Source organism: Mesoplodon mirus (assembly GCF_964341445.2).
Source record: "Mesoplodon mirus genome assembly, chromosome: 1".
Lineage (NCBI taxonomy): Eukaryota > Metazoa > Chordata > Mammalia > Artiodactyla > Ziphiidae > Mesoplodon > Mesoplodon mirus.
Window position 1 is genome coordinate 6,431,977 of NC_138976.1, and position 23,613 is coordinate 6,455,589.

Genomic DNA, 23,613 nt, shown 5'->3' on the forward strand with positions numbered 1-23,613 from the left:
CCCACTCAGGCCCTGTCACCCAGGGGAAGACAAGAAACGGAGCGGCTAGAGCCTTCCGGAGACCCAGGCGAACTGATGGCCCCGCCCTTGACTCTGAATACACTTAAGAACCACGCGTGGGAGCCGGGCCAGGCCAGCTTTCAGGGATAAAGGCAGATGTGACAACAGAGCTGAGCTGCACTAACAGGACTGGCGGTCAGGGTGGGCTGTCCCCGAGCACTGGGCTGGTCTGTACAGGAAGCTGTCACTGGCCCGTCGAGTTGACCATCCCAAGAACTCTGGCCACCAGTTCTGTGGGCGCCGACTTGTAGAAGGTTTCTCCGCCAAGGCTCCCCAGACCTGCTCAGCCCAGCCTGGCACCCGCGTCGGGCCGCACTCCTCTCGTTGCAGCCACAAGCCCTGGCCAAGCCCGCTTCTGCTTTGGGGTTTTGCCCACCTGTTCTTTCCCCGCTCTCCTTCCACCAGGCCGACCCCTGCCTATGTCCTCAGGCCCCACTCAGATGCCACTTCCTCGGAACGGCACTCCCAACAGCCCCGCCTACGCTTCACTCCAGACGGTGCCCTCGGCGCCCCACACCTGCCTCCCGCCCACACGAGACGTGCTGAGGGATGAAGGCGCCGGGCTCCAAGCTACACACCGAGCAACAAGCCTCCCCACCGCCCAGACCCTCCCGGGGGGACGCCCAGCCAGAGCAGCAGTCTCCACGGGCCTCCTGAGTCCGGGAGGGGGTCGGCCTCTGCCCTGCACGGCACCGCTCGGGGTGGAGAAGGCCCGGCAGGCAGAGGTGGCGGGAGGCTGCCCACTCACCTCTGGCAACCGCAGGACCTTACAGTATTTCACGCCGTTGCGCAGCCTGGGAGCAGAGAGGGGGGGACGTGAGCGTCCCAGGGAGGGGGCTGGCAGGCAGGGGAGTACCCCTCCCACCCAGCTCACTCTGTGAGGTCAAGCTATCTGGGGGAGCCCGGGGGAAGTACGTGGAACACAGATGGACCACAGATGGAAACGGGAAGTCGGGGAGAAGCCTCTAGAACGCACACACTTACTTTTTACACCGTTCACAGCTATACATGTTGTCACCTAGGGCAGTAAAATACAGAGACAAAGGTTAGCAGGGATGGAAAATGGGGGAGAAGGGCACATAATGACTTATGCTTTAGAAATAAAACCACAACATGCTGACTACAAGAGACTCGCTTTAGCTTCAAGGACACACAGAGGCTGAAAGTGAAGGGATGGAAAAATGTATTCCATGCAGTGGTAACCAGAAGAGAGCAGGAGTGGCTGTATTTGTATCAGATAAAATACACTTTCAGCCAAAATCAGTTACAAGAGACAAGGAGGGTCACCCCACAGTGATAAAGGGGTCAATTCATCAACAGGATGTAACCATTGTGAATATATAGGCAGCCAACATTGGAGCACCTGAATATTAAAGCACAACTGAAGGGAGAAATAAACAGCAGTACAATATTAGTAGGAAACTTCAGTAGTCCACCCTCAATACTGGATAGATCATCCAGACAGAAAATTAACAAGGGAACAGCAGACCGGAATAACACTATAGCCCAAATGAACCTGACAGACATAAACAGAACGTTCCATCCAACAGCACCAAAATACACGTTCTTCAGAAGTGCACACACACGTTCTCCAGAATAGATCGTATGTTGGCCCATCAAGCAAGCCTTAACAAATTTAAGAAGACTGAAATCGTATCTAATATCTTTTCCAAACACAACGGTATGAAACTAGAAATGAGTAACAGGAGGAAACCTTAAAAATTCACAAATATGTGGAAATTGAACAACACATTCCTGAACAACTGATGGGTCAAAGAAGGAATCAAAAGGAAATCATAAAGTATCCTGAGACAAATAAAACTGAAAATACAACACACTAGCACTTATGGGATACAGCAAAAGCAGTTCTAAGAGGGAATTTTATAGCAATACATGCCTATATTTAGAAAAAAGCAAGCTTTCAAACAATCTGATTTTACACCTCAAGGAATCAGAAGAACAAACTAAATCCAAAGTTAACAGAAGAAAGGAGATAATAAAGGTTAGAGCAGAAATAAAACAGAGACTAGAAAGACCATAGGAAAAAAAAATCAATGAAACTAAGAGCTGTTTTTTTGAAAAGAGAAACAAAATTAACAAATCTTTAGCTAGATTAACCAAGAAAAAAAAGAGGACTCAAACAAAATTATAAATGAAAGAAGAGACACACAACAGACACCACAGACGTATAAAGGATCAAAAGAGACTCCCATGACCAACTATACACCAACACAACAAACTGGATAACCTAGAAGAAATGGATAAATACTTAGAAACATACAACCTACCCAGACTGAATTATGAAGAAATGAAAAATCTGAAAACACCAATGACTAAGGAGATTGAAGCAGTAATAAAAAAAAAAACCTCCTAACAAAGAAAAGCCCAAGACCAGATGGTTTCACCAGTGAATTCTCCCAAACATTTAAAGAAGAATTAACAATTCTTCTCAAACTCTTCCAAAAAAATTGAAGAGGAAGGAGCACTCCCAAACTCATTTTATGCTGACAGCAAAGCCAGATGAGGACACTATAAGAAAAGGAAACTACAGGCCAATATCCCTGATGAATACAGACGGGAAAATTCTCAACAAAATACTAGCAAGCTGACTTCAACAGCATATTAAAAGGATCATACACCATGATCAAGTGGAATTTATCTCTGGGTTGTAAGGATGGTTTATCATACGCAAATCAATGAACACGATACACTACATTAATAGAATGAAGGATAAAAATCATATGATCCTCTCAATAGATACAGAAAAAGCATCTGACAAATTTCAATACCCTTTCATGATAAAAGTTCTCAACAAGTTGGGTGTAGAAGGAATGCACTCAACATAATCAAGGCCATATATGATAAACCCATAGCTAATATCCTACTCAACAGTGAAAAGATAAAAGCTTTTCCTCTCAAATCAGGAACAAGGCAAAGATGCCCAATCTCACCATTCCTATTGAACATAGTACTGGAAGTCAGAGAAAGGTAAAAAAAGAAGTAAAAGGCATCCAAATAGGAAAAGAGGAAGTAAAACTCTCTCTGTTTGTAGATGACATGATCTTTTACATAAAAAACCTTAAGACGCCACAAAAAACTGTTAGAACTGACAAACTAATTTGGTAAAGTTGCAAGACACAAAATCAACATACGAAAATCAGCTGCATTTCTATACACTAATGATAAAATATCTGAATGAGAAATAAACAATCCCATTTACAAAAGCATCAGAAACAATAAAACATATAGGAATAAACTTGACCAAGGAAGTGAAAGATTTGTACACTGAAAACTACGAGACGCTGATGAAAGAAATTGAAGGTGGATGTGAGATAATAGAAAATACACATATTGGGCTCTCCCAGAGGTTCCTGGCACAGAGCTCTTAAAGTCCTTGTAATTTCCCAAGTGATAAGAGCACTGGAAGCATCTTTTGTTCTAATCTTTGGTCTCTGACCAGCGTTTCTAATACAGAGCTCCTAAATCCCTTGCAATTTCCTGAGTGATGGCAGGGTCTTTTGTTCTGACGAGGTGACTCTGGGTGGGCTTCTGGATTGGGGCTGGCCACCAGGAAGACCAAGCCATAACTGGAAGTTTGGAATCTTCAGCACCACCCGGCATTCTTCAGAGAGGGGAGAGGGGCTAGAGATGGAGCTAATAATTGATCATACCTATGTGAAGAAGCCTCCATTAAATACCAACAGTATGCGGTTTGGAAAGCTTCTGGGCTGGTGAACACGGGGAAGTTTGGGGAGAGGGTCATGCTCAGAGCAAATGAAAGCTCCAGGCCCCTTCCCCCATGCCTTGCCCGATGTGCCCCTTCCCACATGCCTTGCCCGATGCGCCCCTTCCATCTGGCTCTTCCTGAGTTATATCCTTTTATCATAAACCAGTCACCTAGTAACAAAATGTTTCTCTGAGTTCTGCGAGCTGAGCCACTCTAGCTGCTCTAATTGAAGCCAAGGAGGGGGCCGTTGGAACCTCCCGTCTATAGCCAGCCAGTCAGAAGCCCAGGCAACAACCTGCACTTGTGACTGGCATCTGAAGTTGGGGAGGGGGAGGGCTTGTAGGACTGAGTCCTTAACCTGTGGGATCTGACGCTATCTCCAGGTAGATAGTGTTGGAATCAAGTGAAACTGTAGGATACCTGGCGGGTGTTGCATAATTGCTTGGTGTGGAAAAACCACCACACACCTGGTGTCCCAAGTGCTGTGTGGTAGTAGTGTGAGAGTAGAGGAGAGACACACAGGAGGAAGACTGAGTTGTTCCCACACAATGACACAAATAAAGAGAAAGCCTGTGGTCATGGAGCAGCAGAAGAAATATTGTTACAATGTCCATCTTACCCAAAGTCATCTATAGATTCAAAGCAATCCAACGATGTTGTCATAGATATAGAAAAAAAAATCCTGAAATTCACATGTAACTACAAAAGATCCCAAATAACCAAAACAATCTTGAGAAAGAAGGACAAAGCTGGAGGCATCACATTTCCTGATTTCAAACTCTCCTACAATACTACAGTTATCAGAAGAGTATGGTACTGGGACTTCCCTGGCGGTCCAGTGGTTAAAACTCTGCCCTCCCACTGCAGGGGACACAGGTTTGATTCCTGGTCGGGGAACTAAGATCCTGCGTGCGGCATGACCAAATTCAAAACAAAACAGAACAGTATGGTACTGGCATAAAAACAGACACATAGAACAATGAACAGAATTGAGAGGCTGGAGATAAACCCATGCATACATGGTCCACTAATATTTGACAAGGCAGCCAAGAATCCTCAGTAGGGAAAAGATAATCTTTTCAATAAACAGTGTTGGGAAAACTGGATGTTCACATGCAAAAGAATGAAATTTTACCCTATCTCACATCACTCACAAATATCAACTTGAAATCAGTTAAAGACTTAAATGTAAGACCTGACACCATAACACTCCTAGAAGAAAACACAGGGAAAAACTCCTTGACATTGGTCTTGGCAATGATTTTTTGGATATGACACCAAAAGCATAAGCAACAAAAGCAAAAATAAACAAGTGGGACTACATCAAACTAAAAAGCGTCTGCACAGCAGAAGAAACAATCAACAAAATGAGGAGGCAACCTACAGCATGGTAGAAAATATTTTAGAAACCATATATCAGGTTAGGGGTTAATATCCAAACTATGTAAAGAATTCATATAAGTCAACAGCAAAACACAAATAATACAATTTAAAAATGGGCAGAGAGGGGCTTCCCTGGTGGCGCAGTGGTTGAGAGTCCTCCTGCCGATGCAGGGGTCACGGGTTCGTGCCCCGGTCCGGGAAGATCCCACGTGCCGCGGAGCAGCTGGGCCCGTGAGCCGTGGCCGCTGAGCCTGCGCGTCTGGAGCCTGTGCTCCGCAACGGGAGAGGCCGCAGCAGTGAGAGGCCCGCGTACCGCAAAAAAAAAAAAAAAAAAAAAAAAAAATGGGCAGAGAACCTAAATAGGCATTTTTCCAAAGAAGATATACAGATGGCCAACAGGTACATGAAAAGATGCTCAACATGATTAATCATAAGGGAAAGGCAAATAAAAACAACAATGAGATATCACCTCACACCTGTTAGAATAGCTATTGTCAAAAAGAAAGATTTTTCTTTCTTTGTTTGTTTGTTTATTTAGTTTTGGCTGTGCCACGTGGCTTGTGGGATCTTAGTTCCCCTACCAGGCACTGAACCCGGGCCCTTGGCAGTGAAAGCGCAGAGTCCTAACACTGGACTGCCAGGGAATTCCCAGAAAGAGATTTTTTAAAAAAGACAAGAGAGTACAGTGTTGGCAAGGATGTAGAGAAAAGGGAACCCTTGTCCACTATTAGTGGGAATGTGAATTGGTTCAGCTATCAAGGAAAACGGTATGGCGGTTCCTCAAAAAATTAAAAATAGGTCGATCATATAATCCAGCAATGCCACTTCTGGGTATATAACCAAAGGAAATGAAATCACTGTCTTGAAGAGATATCTGTGTATCCATAGTTCATCACAGCATTATTCACAAGAGCCAAAAGGTGGGAGCAACTCAAGTGTCCATCGACAGATGACGAATAAACAAAATGTGGCCCATTTACACAATGGAATATTATTCAGCCTTAAAAAAGGAAGGAGGGACTTCCCCTGGTGGTGCAGTGGTTGGGAATCCGCCTGCCAATGCAGGGTACATGGGTTCGATCGCTGGTCCGGGAAGATCCCACATGCCACGGAGCAACTAAGCCTGTGCGCCACAACTACTGAGCCCGCACGCCACAACTACTAAAGCCTGCGTGCCTAAAGTCCGTGCTCCGCCACAAGAGAAGCCACTGCAATGAGAAGCCCGTGCACCGCAACGAAGAGTAGCCCCCGCTCGCAGCAACTAGGGAAAGGCTGTGCATAGCAACCAAGCCCCAACACAGCCAAAAATAAATAAATAAATAAATAAATAAATTTTTTTTTTTTTTAAAAAGTAAGGAAATTCTACACTTGCTACAACATGGATGAGCCTTGAGGACATTACGCTAATAGACGTAGACTAGTCACAAAAGGACAATCACTGTAATGATTTGACTTAGATGAGGAACCTAGAATAGTCAAATTCATAGAGACAGAAAGTAGGATGGTGGGTGCCCAGGGCTGGGTGGAAGGGGGAACGGGGAGTTGCTGTTTAAGGGATAGTTTCATTTCTGCAAGATGAGAACGTTCTGGAGATTGGTTGCACAACAATATGAATATAGTTAATACTACTGAACACTTAAAAATGGTTCTGATGGCTCACTTTATGTTATGTAGATCTTTTTACCACAATTAAAAATTAAACAAAAAGTTTTCCCAGAAGTTAGTGAGATACCAATCACTGAACAGAAAAACAGGAAAAGGACAGGAATGGGAAATTCTAAAATAAGAAATACAGCCAATACACTTTTAAAAAAAAAGTTCACGCTCATCAATAATGAAGGAAATGCAAAATTAAAGACTGTTATCCTTTTTGTCCACCGAACAGGTAAAGGAAGGAAAACAGGTGAACCCCTAAGAGGTACAGGCGGTGGGGCTGCGAGAGTGTGCAGTCCCAGGCCCAGCCTGGCAGGGTCCACTCACCCTTCAGCTCATCAGCGGCAAAGAAGGCAGCGAGGCAGTCTTCCAGGGTGACGACCGGACCCCAAAACCAGCTGGGGGTACAGGATACCACGAACCTACAGAGACAGAAAGGGGGTGGCGGGGGTGCTGCCAGGGCCTCAGTGAGAGTAAGATGTGGGGGCCTTTGGGCTGGTGTCTGTTTGGGCCCAGACGGGCAGCTTGGCCCAGTGGGTGGAATGGGCCGCAGTCTGGAGCCAGAAGCCTGGGACCGCCAGCCAGCAGCTCCGTGTCCTTGGAAGGGCGACATCACTTCCCCCACCCCAAGTCTCGCCTTCCTTATCTGTGAAGGGGCCCCAATCACGCTGGCCTGTCTTCTGGGCAGAGTACAGGTTCCTGACATCAGGCAGGTAAAGCTGGCCTCGGGGCACACAGTGGGGACTCCGGAAGGCCACCACGGCGCTCCCCACAGGGCCAGGCCTGCACTCCAGCCGCCGCCCTCCTTTCCAGATGCCACTTGGTCACACTCTCCATCGTCACCTGCCTTCCGATCCAGAGGCCCACCCGAACCGGGCCATCCCAGGACGGCCGAGGAGCACTCCCACCCCACTTGCTAACCCCCGAGCTCCCTTCAGCCTCAAGCTCCCTTCCGAACTACACTCTCAACCCTGCAAAAGCTTGTATCTTGCTGTTAAAGGTCTGTCGCCTGTCAGCCTGCGGGTTCCAGAAAGGCCAGGCCTGGGTGGTCTTGTGTCTCCAGCGGGCGGGAAGGTGGCGTACCGTCGGATATACTCCACGATAAAGGCCAGCCAGCCCTGGGCGGCGGAGCTGTCCCCACAGGAACCCGGCTTGGCTGGCACGTTCTGGTAGATGGCCGAGTGGAGCTTGGCCAGGTCTTCCTTGCCAGGAATGGGCAGCGACAGGTCCTGGAATGTCTCCACCGTGGTGGACACCTGTGGGGTCGAAGGTCAGCCTGGGTCTCCACCTCCCAGGGTTCCGTCCTGCCCAGACCAACCAGAGTTTGCACCCCAAACCCCAGCCACCAGAGGGCAGGTGTGGGGCAGAGAGCCTGCTCCCGAGCCCGGGACACGGGAGGCCCACAACCGGGGCCCACCCCCAGAGAAAGGCAGGGGGCACCAGGCAGAGAAGCGGCGCCCAACCCCCAAGCTGCGTGAGGACCCCGGTGCATCCCTCCCCTCCCCCAGGGCGCCCACCCGGTCACAGGTGAGACACTGCACGAGGCTGAGGATGGAGCCGTCGAAGACGTCCGAGATGACGCTGCGGTAGCGCTGCTCCTTCCGCCGCCGGCTGCCGGCGCTCGGTACCTGGGCTGGGGGCACAGCACAAGGCTAGGCCCAGCCCCCACCGGCCTGTCTGGGGCAAGGGGTGGGTGCTGGGACTTGGAGTCAAATCTGTATGAGCCACGTGACTGGCTGTCACTTCACCTCCCGGTGCCTCACTCATCGTCTGTGGGATGGGGCCCCACTCGTGTCCCAGCCGTGTTAGGAGGCTTCAGAGACACCGCGTGAGGCATACGGCAGCCCAGCCCCTGGTAAAGAGCGCTCCAAACCCAAAAACGGCAGCCAGAGGCGCGGCTTCCACCCCAGCCCCGAGCTCCGCGCGGGGATGCCCTGCCCACCTTCCCTCCCCGCCCGCTCCTCCGAACCTTTCTTGAGCACGTAGGACGGCCCCATCCTCACGGGGCTCGCACGAGGAGGGCTGCCGGCCAGCTTGGCGTGGCCCTCGTGGTGATGGACAGGGCTGCAGGGGCGAGAGGCGCTGCGCATGTGGGCCTCGTTGTCCGGCTCTGGGGGCAAAGGGGGGACCGTGCTGGGGCAGGGCAGCCGAGCCGGCGCCGGGCCTGGTCAGGAAGACCTGCCAGCGCCTCCTAAGGGGACTGAGGCCTGAACCCACCACATCTCCCCTGTCCTGGGCCCACCCCAGCCCCCCAGCCCCACGCAGAATGCGCTGTCCACACCCTTCCCGTTCCCAGCGGAGGGCTCAGGCGGGCTCTGAGTCCAAGTGAGTCTGGACACGTCATTTACCCGATTTCTCACCGGTAAGTCGGGTCTCACGGAAGAGCCCCCAGGGTGGGGGGGAGCTGAGCAAGCAGGCTGTGGGTGCCCTGCCCCCCAGCAGGAGCTGGACAAACGGGGCTGCGAGGCCCCAAGGGGCTTGGCTGGTACCTGGTGTCCGGCAGGGGCTGGTGGACCGCGGTGACGGCGGCTGCGTGCCCGTGGGCTGCTGGTTCAGGGCGGCCATGGCGGTGTCCACGTCGGCGTCCTCGTCCACCTGCTCCGAGTTGGTGCGCTGCTGGCCCCACGAGAACTTGCGGTCCTTCATGCGCTCCTTCTCGGAGATGGCGCGGCCCGCCTCGTCCGCGACCAGCAGCTCCGTCTCAGCCTGGGGGCCGCCCCCGCCACGCCCCAGCCCGTCGCCCTCACCGCGGTCGCTGCTGGAATCACAGGACAGGAACTCGTCCTCTGATGGGCTCCGGTCGCCCTCCCGCTTCTCATCCGTGTCGCTCGAGTCCGAGTCCCGGGCCTCGGTCAGCGCTGCCGCCGCGGCCACCACGGGCTCCTTGAGCTCCTCGTGCAGCTGGTCCATCAGGCAGCGCAGGAACTCTTGAGTGTCCTGGAACCAGGGGCGGCATCGACACGGATGCCGGGGGGCCATTCGGGCACCCCTCACAGTGGCCTCCTCAACACTGCTGTCCTAACCCCCCTCCTACTGAGGAGGACCCTGAGGCTCGAGAGGCTGGCCGACCCCTCCCAGGTCTCACGCTGTGAAACGGCAGAGCAGAGGCGGTGACCCAGGTCCACCTGACTCCCAGCTCCTGCTATCCATCACCTGCGGCCCTGCTTCCAACTCAGCATGGGAGAGAGGGGACGTATCGCGTTCAGCCATTAAAGTCACCTCGCTCCCTAAAGGAGGGGACAGTGAGGGTGGGCAGGGAGCCCGAGTAGGACAAAGGTGATACTGTGAGTGCGTCTGCAGGGGAGCGCTCAGCTGAGTTCCACAGGGAGGGAGCAATGCCACCCGGCAGGCCAGGCTGCCTGCATCCTTGACCTGCCTCTGGTTCTCTCTGCCCTTCCAGTCCTTCGCCAGCCCCCGTGCCCACGCCTTCCCCTGCCATTGTGACTGGTGCAGGAGAACAGGCTTCCCGCAGGCCTGGGCATGACTCAGACGAAGGTGCCTCTTTAGGTTGGCCGGGTCTCAAATCCCAGCAGTGACGCTGTTATTCTGACTACGCTGTGACTACGTCATAACCCAGAGGAAGCCAGGGCAGCGAGGCCTCTGGCACAGCCTGCCCACTGGCCCAGCCATGAGCAGTGCACACAGGAGGCGCTTTAAAAGGTCAGAAGATGATGGTGGCCGGCCTCTGACAGCTGGGGACACTTGGTGCTGTGCGGGGCCACTGGGTTCAAAGTCCAGTCCTGTCCCTCACAGCCCCTGGCCTGGATGTCAGAAGCAGCTCCCGAGCCCAACTCCTGCCCAACGAGGCGGGGATCACACAGTGGCCAGACCCAGCCAAGCACCCAAAGCCTCGGGTCACCGATATGGAGAGAAGGGCCTCGTTTTCTCAGTTCTAGCAGAGGGAGGAGAGGGCTCTGGTTGGATTACATTGAGCATTAGGGAGGGGGCAGGAGGCGTGTGTCCTGTGTGTCAGGGACACTGAAAGGTTCTTTGAAGAAACAGGCGCTCAATACATCATCTACTTTTCTTCCTGCTTCTTCCTTTTAACAAAAGTACCCTGTGTTCATGGCTAAAATCTCAAGCCATGTGGAAGCAGGACAGCATCCTCTGGCCATTCAGAGAAGCCTATAGCTACCTGTATGTTTCAGACTCAGAAACATCCCCTGTGCTACGTCCAAGATCCACAGAAAGGGATGCTTTGGAGTCGAGTGGACGTTTGGCAGCGGCCAAGTAGCCCTGCCCCGCGGTGTCCTCGCCGAGAGCCTGAGGGCCAGCAGGGGTCCTTGTACAGGGAGGGCAGCACTGCGGTGAGGGACGGCTCAGGTAAGCCTAAATCCCGTCCCTGCTGCTGTGCGCTGTCTGACCTGAGCCACTTGTAGAACCTCTCTGAGCCTCAGCTCCTTACCTATAACGTGAAGGTGATGACGGGGCCCACTTCGTGAGAGGTCTGTGAGTAGAAACAGGGCTGAACTCATGTGGCAGGTACTGACCACTTAATAAATGGTGCACGGTGGATTCTGATCACCATGGGTATTATCACCCCCCAGAAAGGGAGGTGCAGAGGCAACGCTAGGCTTCTCAGGCAGAGGCCAAGTGTTCATCCAACTGAGGGTGTGAGCAGAGAAAGGCCCAGCAGCCCTCACCCTGGGGAGAGTGGGGGCCGAAGGAGGGGGCCAAGGGCATCCCTCAGTGACCGCTGCTCTGTTCCTGGGCCCCCCACGCAGGCAGCAGCGTCGGCAGTGCAAACAGGTTCAGGGCAGCAGCGAAACCCCACTCTGGGGCAGGACTTGGACCACTTGAACGGTCAGCCTGGGGCAGGGGGAGGTGTGTGGCTGCATTCTGCTTCATCTCGGGCCCAGGATTTTACACCATAGAAAGATATCACTGGTTTCAGAGGGATTCTCTAGATTTACAAAAACTTGTCATCAAAATGTTTACTTTAATAAAAGTGAAATTCTGCCTGCGACTTGGGGAGCAAGAAACCACGTGCTGATTTGAGTGAGTGCTGAGGTGCACACGCCTGGAGATGAGGCTGCCTGAGGTCAACTTTCCCCTCTGCCATGTACCAGCTGTGTAACTGGTACGTGGTAAGTGGGTGAGGACTTGGCCGCTGAGCCTCAGTCTCCCCATCTGTTGAGTGGGGAGAACACCAGGTTGCCGGGAGGCCCCGACGTCCCCACGCAGGTGAAGGGCTCAGGCAGCAGGTCTGATCCAGGAGCCCTGCCTGGCAAAGCAGAGCTGCTGCTGCCGATTTCCACACTGGTCTTGGCTTCAAAGCCAGGCCTGGTAAGTTACAGCCCTGGGTGTCCCCCGGGCAGCTCGGACGGCCTACCTGCTGGGCATAGCCTCGGAACATCGGGTTGACCAACTTGATCCCATGGGACAGGCTGGTGGGAACCACGTAGCTGGGGCTGTAGGAAGACCAGACCCATTAGTACAGGTGGCCTGCTCTGAGCTGCTCAAGCCCATGAGGGCAGCCAGGCAGCCAGGACAGCCAGATCAGACTCAGTGATGCGTTTACTACAACTTTGGGAGGTGCTAACCTAGCCAGGAGCCCCAGCAAGTTTGCACATCTCTAAGGTCAAGGAAAACGTCAAGTCACGGTTCAGTGAGGCAAAAGGCTCCTGACTGGGATGGCATCACGTCCCACCAGCCCTTGACAACCTACTCCAAAACTGTTCTCATTATAAAATATTTATTGTGGTTTTCTAATTTCAAAAGTAATACATGGGGACTTCCCTGGCGGTCCAGTGGTTAAGACTGCGCGATTCTACTGCAGGGCGCACGGGTCTAAACCCGGGTCGGGGAACTAAGATCCCGCACGCGGCCTGGCGCGGCTAAATAAATAAATAAAAATAAATAAAAATGACAGCTGCTTTAAAAAATATATACATGTTTATGATTGAAAAACAGAAAATTTCAGAAAAGCACAACAAAGAATCATCAAAACTAACAGCACCACCCAGAGATAACTACCATTAAGATTTCCAGATTTTTCCACGAAAATACAGACGCATATACAAAATTACATGCAGGTAAACACTTAAATGTGGCTTCTTAGAATTGGAATTATATTGCATCACACTGTTTAATAATCTGCTTTTACACTTAATATGTTTCTATGCACTCACAGGTTTTTTGTTGTTGTTGTTTTGGGGTTTTTTGGCCGTACCGCGCACCTTGCAGGATCTTAGTTCCCCGACCAGGGATTGAACCCGGATCACAGCAGTGAAAGCCCTAACCACTGGACTGCCAGGGAATTCCCAGCACTCACTTTAAATTAGTCCCAATTTTAACTTTTCCTGGAGAAACAGATCTAACCCAGGCTTCTGGTCCTTAAAGTCCTTTTTCACTGAGCTAAAGCCGCTGGACGTCAGTGCCAGCCACTTCTGAAATCCTTTCCTACGTGCGCGGATGTGGCTGAGACCTAGGAGTGGTCACCACACAACTCTGGACCTCAGCACACACGCTGCAAAATGCTGCCATCTTCAGTCAACACCAGGCTCAAATTCTAGCTCCACCTTTCACAAGACGTGCTGTCTTGAGCGAGATCCTTAAATCTTCTGAACCTCAGTTCCCCAATTTGTGAAACAGAGTTGGCTATGACCTACAGCCCGAAGGGCTGATGTAAGCATTGCACAGGGTAAAACACAGCAAGTGATGGTGAGAGGCTGAAGGCACAGGAAGTGCACTACCAAAGGGCCGACAGAAAACCCATCCCCACACCCCCGCCCCAGGTTAGGGACTCGGTCAACTCACCGTTTCCTGTGCCAGACCTCAGAGACCAGCTTCTGGTAACTTTTGCACAGGGCTGGCTTCTTGTCTGTGCGCACCAGGCCTCCACACTCCAAGAAGAACTGGGTCAGTGGGGGGCTGGGGGATGGGGCAGGGAGCCAGGTCAGAAGAGAAAAGAAGGGGAGCGTGGCATTGTTTACACAGAGCCGGATGGAGAAGCAAAAGCGTCTTATGTGGGATGTACCGTGGCCCCCTGGAGCCAGAAATGCCTGTAGAAGGCATTGAAGGACACCACCTGTTATGGGCTGAATTGTATCCCCCCAAATTCATACACTGAGGGCTTCCCTGGTGGCGCAGTGGTTGAGAATCCGTCTGCCAATGCAGGGGAGATGGGTTCGAGCCCTGGTGCAGGAAGATCCCACATGCAACGGAGCAACTAAGCCCGTGTGCCACAACTACCGAGCCTGTGCTCTAGAGCCCACGTGCCACAACTCCTGAAGCCCGTGCGCCTAGAGCCCGTGCTCCATAACAAGAGGCCACCGCAATGAGAAGCCCACGCACCACAACCAAGAGTAGCCCCCGCTCACCGCAACTAGAGAAAGCCCACATGCAGCAACGAAGACCCAAAAGCAGCCAAAAATAAGTAAATAAAAATTTAAAAACAAAAAAAAATTCATACACTGAAGTCCTAACCCCTGTACCTTAGAATGTGATTGTGTTTGGAAATAGGGTCTTTCTTTAAAGACTGTTGTGTGAACGAGAGGAACCACTGCCTGTCCTCCCGTCAGCCCCTTCTTGGAAACCTTCCTGAGCCCAAAAGCATCTCCCCCACTCCCCTTTTCTTTGTTTTTGTTATCTTATTACATAAGAAATACTCATTTACTGTAGAAAAACTTTAAAATACTAAGCAAACAATAATAATTGACCTTAATCCTACTACGTGAGGATAGCTACTCTGTAGATCTGGGGGCATATCCTTCTAGACTTTTCTATGTATGCGTATCCCCCATCCCTCCCTCGTCTCTCTCTCTCTCTCACACACACACACACACACACACACACATATTGAACCCCTACTAGGTGGGAGACCCTGAGTGCCAGGAATAGATGTCCCAGCCTCAGGGAGTGGACACCCTATCCTAGATGGAAAATAATATTTTCCCTCCAAAATGGGATTGCACCAAACAAAGGTTTATAACCTCCTTTTTCCTACTTCTCATCTTCTGAACTCCTCCTCTTTTTAATAAACATTGTCCTGCACCATTTTTTCCTGAACTCATTGTAAGGCTTCCCTACAATAAATTTATGATTTTATCGACCTTTAAGTTGTTTCCAGCAAACGGCAGAATCATGCACCTCACTGCACAGACAGCTTTCTCGACATCTCAGGGTACCTCCTTAGGATAAATTCCAACAGGAGGGATTGCTGGGTCAGAGGGCATGTGTGGTTTGGGGCATTCTGATGTGTATCCATATACAGGCTTCTGTGGGCAACATACAGAACCCGGCTTGGGGGCCCCAACTCCCAGATGAGGCGCAACCTACCAGTTGGACAGGGCCTGCAGGGCTGCGTTCATGTAGCAGGAGTTGCCAAGGTTCTTCATACCCGTGAGGCCTGGGAGACCAGCGCACACAGAGGAAGGGGAAGGTGAGCATCTCGACACAGCAGGAACCCGTAGAGGATGGTTCTGAGTCCCCTGGACCCACCCCGGAAACCTGCCGAGTCCGCTGACGTGGTCCCACTCCCAGCAGCTCTGGTTACCGCAGTGTACGGAACCCACGGACCCCTCCACCCTCCGCCCAGCCCAGCCCACTGTCAGCACCGAGCAGGGGCAGCGGCCTGGGTGCAGAGGGGCCGGCCCGCCCAGGGGCACATGGCTGTACAAGGCTGAGGGCAGCGGCGGGCACCCCAGGGAAGCCCTCGTGCCCCACAGGTCACCCCGCCCTGCCCAGGCAGCGCAGCGCGTGGGGCCGTTACCTCGCGGTTTGAGGTCATCGTCCTCCGACTCGGACTCTCCTTCGTCAGCCACGGCAATGGGGACAGCTTTCAGAGGGTGGGAGGGCGGCACAGAGTCCTGTGTTCGAGAACCAGAGTGAGGTAAACTAGGGGGGTGAGGAGGGAGAGGGGTTGGGGTCAGAGGCCCATGTGCCTCCTCCGCTGGGGTTCAGGGTCAGGGGAGAAGCCCAGGCCCCCAGCCTGCACTGAGCCAGCCCATCCGAGCAGAGGACACCGTGGAAAGAGGGGGCATTGGTGGCCTTGCCCTGGGAACTCCGTGCTTTGTATTTTACTTACAATAATGAGTAGTAATAATTTATTTATAATAAATTTGGGAAAAAACAGAAACAGAAAAAACAACAGGCAATCCAACTTTCCTGAGACAACCACTGTTGACAGCCTATCTTATCTATGTAGCGTTTTAACTGTTAATACACATACACCCTCAAAACAGGATTTGTATATACTTCTTCAGAGCCTTTTTTGTGAAAAATCATAAATATCTACCATGTCCACAAACGTATTCTATATACACTTATCAAGCACCCATTATGTGATGGTCACTGTCCAACGTGGAGACAGCACTGCACACACACAGACACACGCATGCAAACACGCCTGGCCTCCACACACACACACACGCGCACACACACACACGCCTGGCCTCCCGGGGCTCCAGGGCCGGCTCTCTGACTGCTCCCCGAGGCCGGCTCTGCGCTGGGCTCACCCGCCTGCCTCCTTTAAGGGCTGCTCGGCGCCCCGCGTGTGCCTTGCCTGGTGAGGGGCGGGAGGTTTCCGGGCGTTTCCCCACGAGCGGCGGCTGTAGGACCGTCACCAGGGGCTCTCCACAGGCCAGGGAGGGTGTGCCCCGCCCCACGGCCCTGGGCTCACCCGAGGCCTACAAACTCCCTGCGGGAGGGCCGCCCTCCTTCCAGGCACCTCCGAGTCGCCCAGGGCTGGGGTTCAGCGGGCGTTCGCTGACACGAGCTCCTCAAAGCCAGCTGGGAACGCTGAGCAGGAATGGACGCCATCGGGGACCCACCGCCCTGCCCTCCTGGGCGTCTCCCCAGCTGGTGCCCGCACCCACTCACCTGCTCTGAGAACTTGGGCGAGGGGCCCGGCGGCTGGGCCGCCAGCCGAGGCTCCAGGAATACCTCCTTCTCACAGGCGTAGCACCACACCCGGAACGTGGTCAGGTTCACCGTCAGGTTGTGCTTTTTGGCCTAGAGGGCAAGATGCAAAATCAGAAGGATACAGTGGCCTAATGGGTGCCCCAGGCCTGCCTCAGGGCTGCGTGAGCTCTCCAGCCTCAGGAAAAAGCCCCATCAGGTCAGAGGCCTAGAAGCTCAGGATCCACTCCCCCCACAGGCCAGGAGTGCCAGGGGCTGCAGCAGCATTCTCTTTTGCTTCTTCACCGTGATTCTTCCCATTTTACACATATAACCACTGAAGCCCAGAGCGGTAGACGGTGCTGGGGGCGGCCGAAGCTGGGGTTTGAACTCTGGGCTGTCAGACCGCAGCGCCCATGCTCCCGGCCACCACGCTCACCTGCGCATGGATGGTGCTGTGGTCAGCGAAGGATTCTCCGCAGCCAACGTAGGAGCAGGCGACCTGGGGAGGGGGGTGGAGAGGAAAGGAGAGTGGACGGATGGGGCGGCCAAGAGGACGCTGCCAGCACGGCGAGCCAGTGCCCGTCTCCACCCAACAGGACCCACAGGCACCGAGGCCCTGCCGCCCTGCAGGAACACAGGCTTGCACAGCCAAGGTCCGCGCTGGACAGGAACGGCCACCACACAGCTGCCCCCGCCTCTGAGCGAGACGGGCACTGTGCCCCGAGCTGCTGCTCTCCTGCAAGAAGCCAGGCAGGGTTGCAGCAAGATCTGGGCACAGCTGAGGCCTGGCTGCTTGGCGCCCAGACCCTTTCCCCCTCCACTTGTCCCTTTTTCACCAAAACCCCACTTCCTAAGGGGCCAGTTATCGGGACCCACACTTTGGGTGGGGAGACTGGGCCTCACAGCCATCTTCTAACGGGGAACACTGAATCGGGCAGAGGCGGCTGGGGCCCGGTGCGGACCCCGTGCCCCTCAGTGTCCCTGGTGACCTGCCTCTGGCCTTGCACTCTCCTCTCCCAAATCCACCCAGCTCCCAAGGCCCAGCTTAAGGGTCTCTCCTCTGCGAGCCTCTGCCCCAGCGATCAGCCTGCTTCTCCGCAGGAGTGCTTTGGTGTCATTTCCAGCTGTGGTCACCACTGCACAGGCTGATGAGGACCTTTCAAGGAAATGACCTTTGGGCTGTGTCATAAAGGATGTGCCACTTTCTGCATCAGGTCCGTCTCTGTCTCTCTGGGGGGCCTGTGGGCTCCCAGGAGGTATGACCACGCCTCGCACTTCTTGCTGTCCCCTGGGGGCCCAGACGGTGTCTTGCAGTGTAGTTTACACTGAGCAACAGGCCCAAAAGGAGGAGGCCAAAGCCCCGTGGGGGGTCCTATGCCTTCTGAAAAGACAGACTTGAACTATGGTATTTTCACCCCTGCGGGCTTTTTTGTTTCTCCTTGTATTTGTTTTCAAAGAAATTTTAAGTTAACAGCCATTTTCAGTATGACTACAAAATGCAACACATACTTGTAGAAAAGTTGGAAAACACTACAAAGTTACAAAGAAAAATGAATTACCCATAATTCTACCCCCCAGAGAAAACTGTCACGTGTTGATACATCTATGGTTACTCTTTTTGGTAAGCAGTAATAATCACGACCAGATTTTCCTGGACACTGTCTACCGGCCACATGCCCTGTTAAGAACATCACAGGCATCATCTTGTCAAATTCTATGCTAAGGTGGGTCTGCAAGGAGGGGGCAGTTATTAGTGTTGTGGCCTCTAGGAAACAAAGGCCCAGGCCAGGGCTCAGAGCCAAGATGCTACAACGTGTCTCTCTCTCTCTCTCTCTCTCTCTCTCTCTCTCTCTCACACACACACACACACTCTCTCTCTCTCTCTCTCACACACACACACACACACACTCTCTCTCTCTCCCTCCCTCCCTCCCTCTCTCTCTCTCTGCCTTTAATGCCGATGGGATCATTCAGTCCAGAGTCTTCTCCAACTTACTTTCTCCTCTTGGCATCTTTAATGGCTGCCAGGGCAGCCAGGCCGGGGGCTCGCAGACTCTGGGGCCCTCTTGGCTTGGGCTTGGGAACCACACCCGAGACATCCATGCCCTGTGTCCCTTCCCAAGGTTCCCAGCCGTGCCCATGGGGGACGGATGTTCCCACCGCAGAGTCTGGACCCAGCTCCACACCCCAGACAGCTGCAAGGATACTTTACCTGGAGACAGGCCCACAGGTTGGGTCCGGAAACACCGCATGACTGACAGGTGCCCTGTGTGAGGTGCGGAGAGAGAGGAAGAGAAGGGTGTGAGTGGCCTGTTGGATGTGCACTGACGGACGCACCTGAAGGTCTCAGCTTAGAGGCTTTGCCTCAGAAAGGCCCTCGCTGGCCCACAGGGGCACTTTAAATTTTAATGTTTGAATTTCGTTTTATCATGTGCCTGTAAACACATTTTCAATACAATCATTTAAAGCCTAAATAAACAGATGCCATAATATGCTCCCTCAACACACCTTCTACTCTTCCTTCGTTGCATTTATTTATTTAAGCCTTTCTCCCCACCTAGGCTATGGGCTCCATGAAAGAAGGGTGGTCTGTTTTGCCTACCCCTGCGACTTCACAGAGAGCCTGGTACAGACCAGGAGATCAATATATTTGCTGACCACAGAAAACACCCAGGTTTCTGGTGGTCTGGATGACAGAGCCTGCTTCTTGTCTACCAATCTCTCTCCTCCCTGCTTTAATAAAAGAATCCATGAATTTAGGCTGAGCACATGGCCAGCCAGCTGCAGACTATGTGTCCCAGCCCCCGCTGTGATCATGGGGCTCAGTTCTAGTCAATAGTATGACAGCGAAAAGCGACATGTGCCACTTATGAGTTTTGCATAACCCTTGTTCTTTCTCCTCTTTCCATTGGCTGGAATGCAGATGTGATGGCAGGAAGTGAAGCAACCACTTTGGACCTGGAGATGTAAGCCATGTGTTGAGAATGGCAGAGCCACTCTATCAGTGCTACCTACGTCTGGACTGTTCAGTGAGAAAAAAGTAAACTTCTGTCTCATTTAAGCCACCGTATCTCAGGGTCTCTTCGTTATAATTTAAACTGTTCTAAGTAATTTTGTCTGTGCCTGTCTAGAACAGCAATCCCCAACTGAGCCTCCACAATACCCAATGTGTCTCTGCCAGTTGTGAGATGAATTCTAAGCGCTGGTAGCAGTTACAGAGTACTTAATCAGAGTGAGAGCTGACCTCTGGTGAGGGATCACAACAGTCCAAGCACCCAGCTAAGATTTTACACCTTGCTCATGTAATCCCCACCACAGTCTGTGCAGCAGGTCCCATCAAGATCCCCTTCATAAGATGAGAAACTGAGGCTCACAGAGGTCATGACCCTACAGAGCAGAGTCAGAAGGGGAAGCTGAGGAGCCGCGGTCATCAAACTTCCCAGTTTCCTCCCAAGGGTGACCACGTCGACCCCCAGGCCTCCATGGGAACTTCTTCGTCTCACTAAGCCCAGATTTTGGCTGTTTGTAAACAGCCTGAATGTGGGACTCTCACTAGGGTGGAGGTGACACAGCTCATCCCATACAACAGGGCAGAGATTTGCAATCTGTGATTTAGGGTCTCTTGCTAAGGATGCTACGGCTGGCTAGAGATCAGTCTGCTTAGTGGACTCAAAGTCACAGCTCTTGACCTTTCCAAATCTGTCATCTCTTTTGTGATTTTCTGATTTCACAGTTCACTCCCATCTTCCCAAGTTTTTTTTTTTTTCATTTCAGTCATTTGAATGATAAAAGTATTGTATGTTTAACAATTTAAATGATACACGTACACTGTATATAATGTGTAGTATGTTATATACAATACATATATTCTGTATATAATGTGTAGTATACTATATGCAATACATATATGCTGTAATAATTTGAAGTATATCCCTCCATATCTTCTTATATAAACATATATGCATGGGGGGGTGTGATTTCTAGTAAAAATAAGATCATCCTATACAAATTTTTCGGTAACAGGCTTTTGTCACCTATTTGTGGTCATCCTTCTAGTCTGTCCACAGAGACCACATCTCATTCTTTGCCATGAGTGCATGGTGGCACACACCATGGGCACAGACACCACAATCTGTTCACTCATTCCCTTCTTGATGAACATGCAGACTGCCACCAGTATTTTCCTTTTACAAATAATGCTCAATAAATACTGCTATTTGTAACTGTTACTACACTTCTACTAGATAAACTCCCAGAGGTGGCATTGCACCCCTGAAGTCACAGCAATGCCTAACCCCACTACCACGCCTGGTCTACTTCCCTCCCTTGGTCAGCTCTGAGTGAGAGCAGCTTCTGCTTTGCCCACCTGAAAATGGTGTCATGTTGCTTCTCTGGCAAAATCCTTAACCATCGGGGAAGTCAGGCATCTTTTTTCAAGAGTTTCTCGGCCATTTGCATTTCCTCCATTTTGAGCTACCTGTTCAATCCGTGCCCCTTCTGGGTATTTTATTTTATTTTATAAATTTTATTTATTTGTTTGTTTATTATTTATTTATTTATGGCTGCATTGGGCACGCGGGCTTCGGTAGTTGTGGCACGTGGGCTCAGTAGTTGTGGCTCGCGGGCTCTAGAGCGCAGGGTCAGTAGTTGTGGCGCGCGGGCTTAGTTGCTCCGCGGCATGTGGGATCTTCCCGGACCAGGGCTCGAACCCGTGTCCCCTGCATTGGCTGGCGGATTCTTAACCACTGCGCCACCAGGGAAGCCCCTTCTGCGTATTTTAAAACAACATTGGTTTCATTTTGTAGATTTCCAAAAGGCTGCCACGTCCCAGCCCAGTCTTTCCACGTTCTGCCTCCCTCCTCCCACCTCGTTTATCTCCTCCCTGCTCTCAGATTCCCTGAGAAATCCTCTCAGCTTGTCTCACTTATTCTTTTGTGCAGACTCAGGAAGAGACCCAGCATTAGACCGTGCAAATGCACCAGAGCCTCGCTGCCCCTCCTCCTGGCCACACTGAAACCGTGCCCCTTAGGGTTAACAGAAATTGGTGATTAACAGAAATTGAACTTGTCTTACAGAATAGCAGCTAAGGAAACAGCTCCTTAAAAAGCCCCTCTGCTTTGAGCCTGCCTTCACTGAGCAAGCTTGTCTTAATTATTTTTCTCAAATTGCATACCCTCCAAGCTTCGCGTAGCCTATGTATCACAAGACTCCTTAACAACCCCTATAGATAACAGCTCTAACAGCTCTGATGTGTGGGTCACTATAGGAATAGGGGCTTAAGCTGTTTTTTAGAAACTTGGAGTCAGCTCTTGTCCAGTTTGAGCTGGCTTAAACTGGTTGGGACCACTGACCCTAAAACTGGGCCTACGTAGGTGTCCGATGAATGACCTTTTGTCATCAGAGGGCCAAAAACTCCACCCTCAGATCATGCTAGGCACCTCCATTTTTGAACACACATCCCAGGAAGAAGGATGTAACTCAGATACGCCTGCACAGAACACCGATTACCTCACCTGTCCCCACGCCTAAGACCACCCTGCTTCTTTAATCCATAAATACCCCAAGCCCCTGGCCTTTGGGGAGGTGGACCTCAGGCTTGTTCTCTCGTCTCCTCGCTTGGCTGCCTTGTGAATAAATCCTTTCTCTGCTGCAAACCTTAGTGTCTCAGCGTTTGGCTTAATGCATGCTGGGCAAACAAACTTGGTTCAGTAACAGCCAGTGAAACTACTTCAAAAGAAGCCATGGGTACTTTGAAGAATCGCGCCCTCATGCGGGCCCAGACTAAACCAGCTCAGGCCAAAAGCCACCCAGAACCTGCTGGTGCAGGGAGGCTGAATGACCAGCATTAGGTGCCTGGAAAGAAGACAAGGAAATATGTCTAGGAATCTGACCCACCCCCACTTCTGGGAATGGCCCCTGCACATGGCCCTTCCTCTGAACACGACGACACTGTATTGGCAGAAGGCTGCAAAGGGCCCAGATGTCCACCCACAGAGGAGCAGCTATGGAGTCCACACAGTGAATATGATACAGCTTCAAGATAAACCATGAGATCTATGTGCCGAGGCCAAAGAGCTCCAAGATACACTGTCCTGTGAATAAACCACGTTACAAAAATAGCTACGGTACACTACCTTTTATGTAATAAAGGGGAAAATGAAAAATAAGTATTTCCATAAAGAAACTCTGAAAAGATATGAAAGCAACTAATGTCCCTGGTTACATGAGGGTGGAATGGAGAAGCTGGGCACAGGGCAGGTGGGGGGATACTTCTTGACATTTTTCTTCTTACGTTGTTTCATTTTTGAACCACATGTTACCTATTTAAAAAAATTTAACTTAACAAACAGACAACACATCTCCCCTATTCAAAGTGGCCCACCTTCTCTCTTTGAGGCTCCCTGAGCCCTTCACAGGTCACGTGTGCAAAAATGCCCATGGACTCTCAGAGTCTGACTCATTCCCTGCCTTGCACCTGCTCCAACCACTAATGGGCAGAGCATCAGTGTTCCCAAATGGACTGGTCTACATGGTAATTAATGGCTGTTAGGACACAGCCCCTGGAAGGCCTCCTAAACTGTCGCCAGCTTTTCCATTTACAGAAAAGGCCAAGAAGAGACTGTCAGGGGCCAGTTCTTCCGCTGCTTCAGAAACGTTTGTACCCCAGGAATGTGGTGGCCCTGGGTGTGGGCCTCAGCCCCGTAAGGTCTGACCCTTTACCTTGGATTTGAGCAGCAAGTCCTCTTTGGTCACCTCCCCTATAGAGTCAAGATGAGGGCAAAGGTCCCTGGAGTCCCCCATGCTGGCCTGGGCTTACCTACAAGAAAACACAAGGAATCCTGGGTTAATGGCAGCCACTGCTGGCCAGAGGCAGGGGAGGCTGGTGGTGAAGTGCACACTTTGGTCTCTAGTCCCAGCTCTGCCACATACCAGCTGGTGACCCAGGG

At 51.7% G+C, this 23,613-nt stretch overlaps 1 protein-coding gene across 6 annotated transcripts in view; it reads right to left on the reverse strand.

Annotated features, from left to right (window-relative positions):
- The window catches only part of USP20 (ubiquitin specific peptidase 20), a 47,289-nt gene that overhangs the window by 6,738 nt on the left and 16,938 nt on the right, over positions 1-23,613 (reverse strand). For all 6 annotated transcript variants that reach the window (XM_082619283.1, XM_082619278.1, XM_082619281.1 and 3 more), the window contains 15 exons: positions 23,387-23,483; positions 18,879-18,932; positions 17,103-17,165; positions 16,646-16,777; positions 15,537-15,633; positions 15,104-15,173; positions 13,583-13,696; positions 12,156-12,234; positions 9,313-9,760; positions 8,793-8,933; positions 8,341-8,456; positions 7,907-8,079; positions 7,151-7,245; positions 1,045-1,078; positions 809-854 (listed from right to left, as the gene is read on the reverse strand). In XM_082619283.1, coding sequence (XP_082475409.1) covers positions 809-854; positions 1,045-1,078; positions 7,151-7,245; positions 7,907-8,079; positions 8,341-8,456; positions 8,793-8,933; positions 9,313-9,760; positions 12,156-12,234; positions 13,583-13,696; positions 15,104-15,173; positions 15,537-15,633; positions 16,646-16,777; positions 17,103-17,165; positions 18,879-18,932; positions 23,387-23,467 — 1,743 coding nt within the window. In that variant the 5' untranslated portion in view covers positions 23,468-23,483. The remainder of the gene's footprint in view (positions 1-808; positions 855-1,044; positions 1,079-7,150; positions 7,246-7,906; positions 8,080-8,340; positions 8,457-8,792; positions 8,934-9,312; positions 9,761-12,155; positions 12,235-13,582; positions 13,697-15,103; positions 15,174-15,536; positions 15,634-16,645; positions 16,778-17,102; positions 17,166-18,878; positions 18,933-23,386; positions 23,484-23,613) is intronic.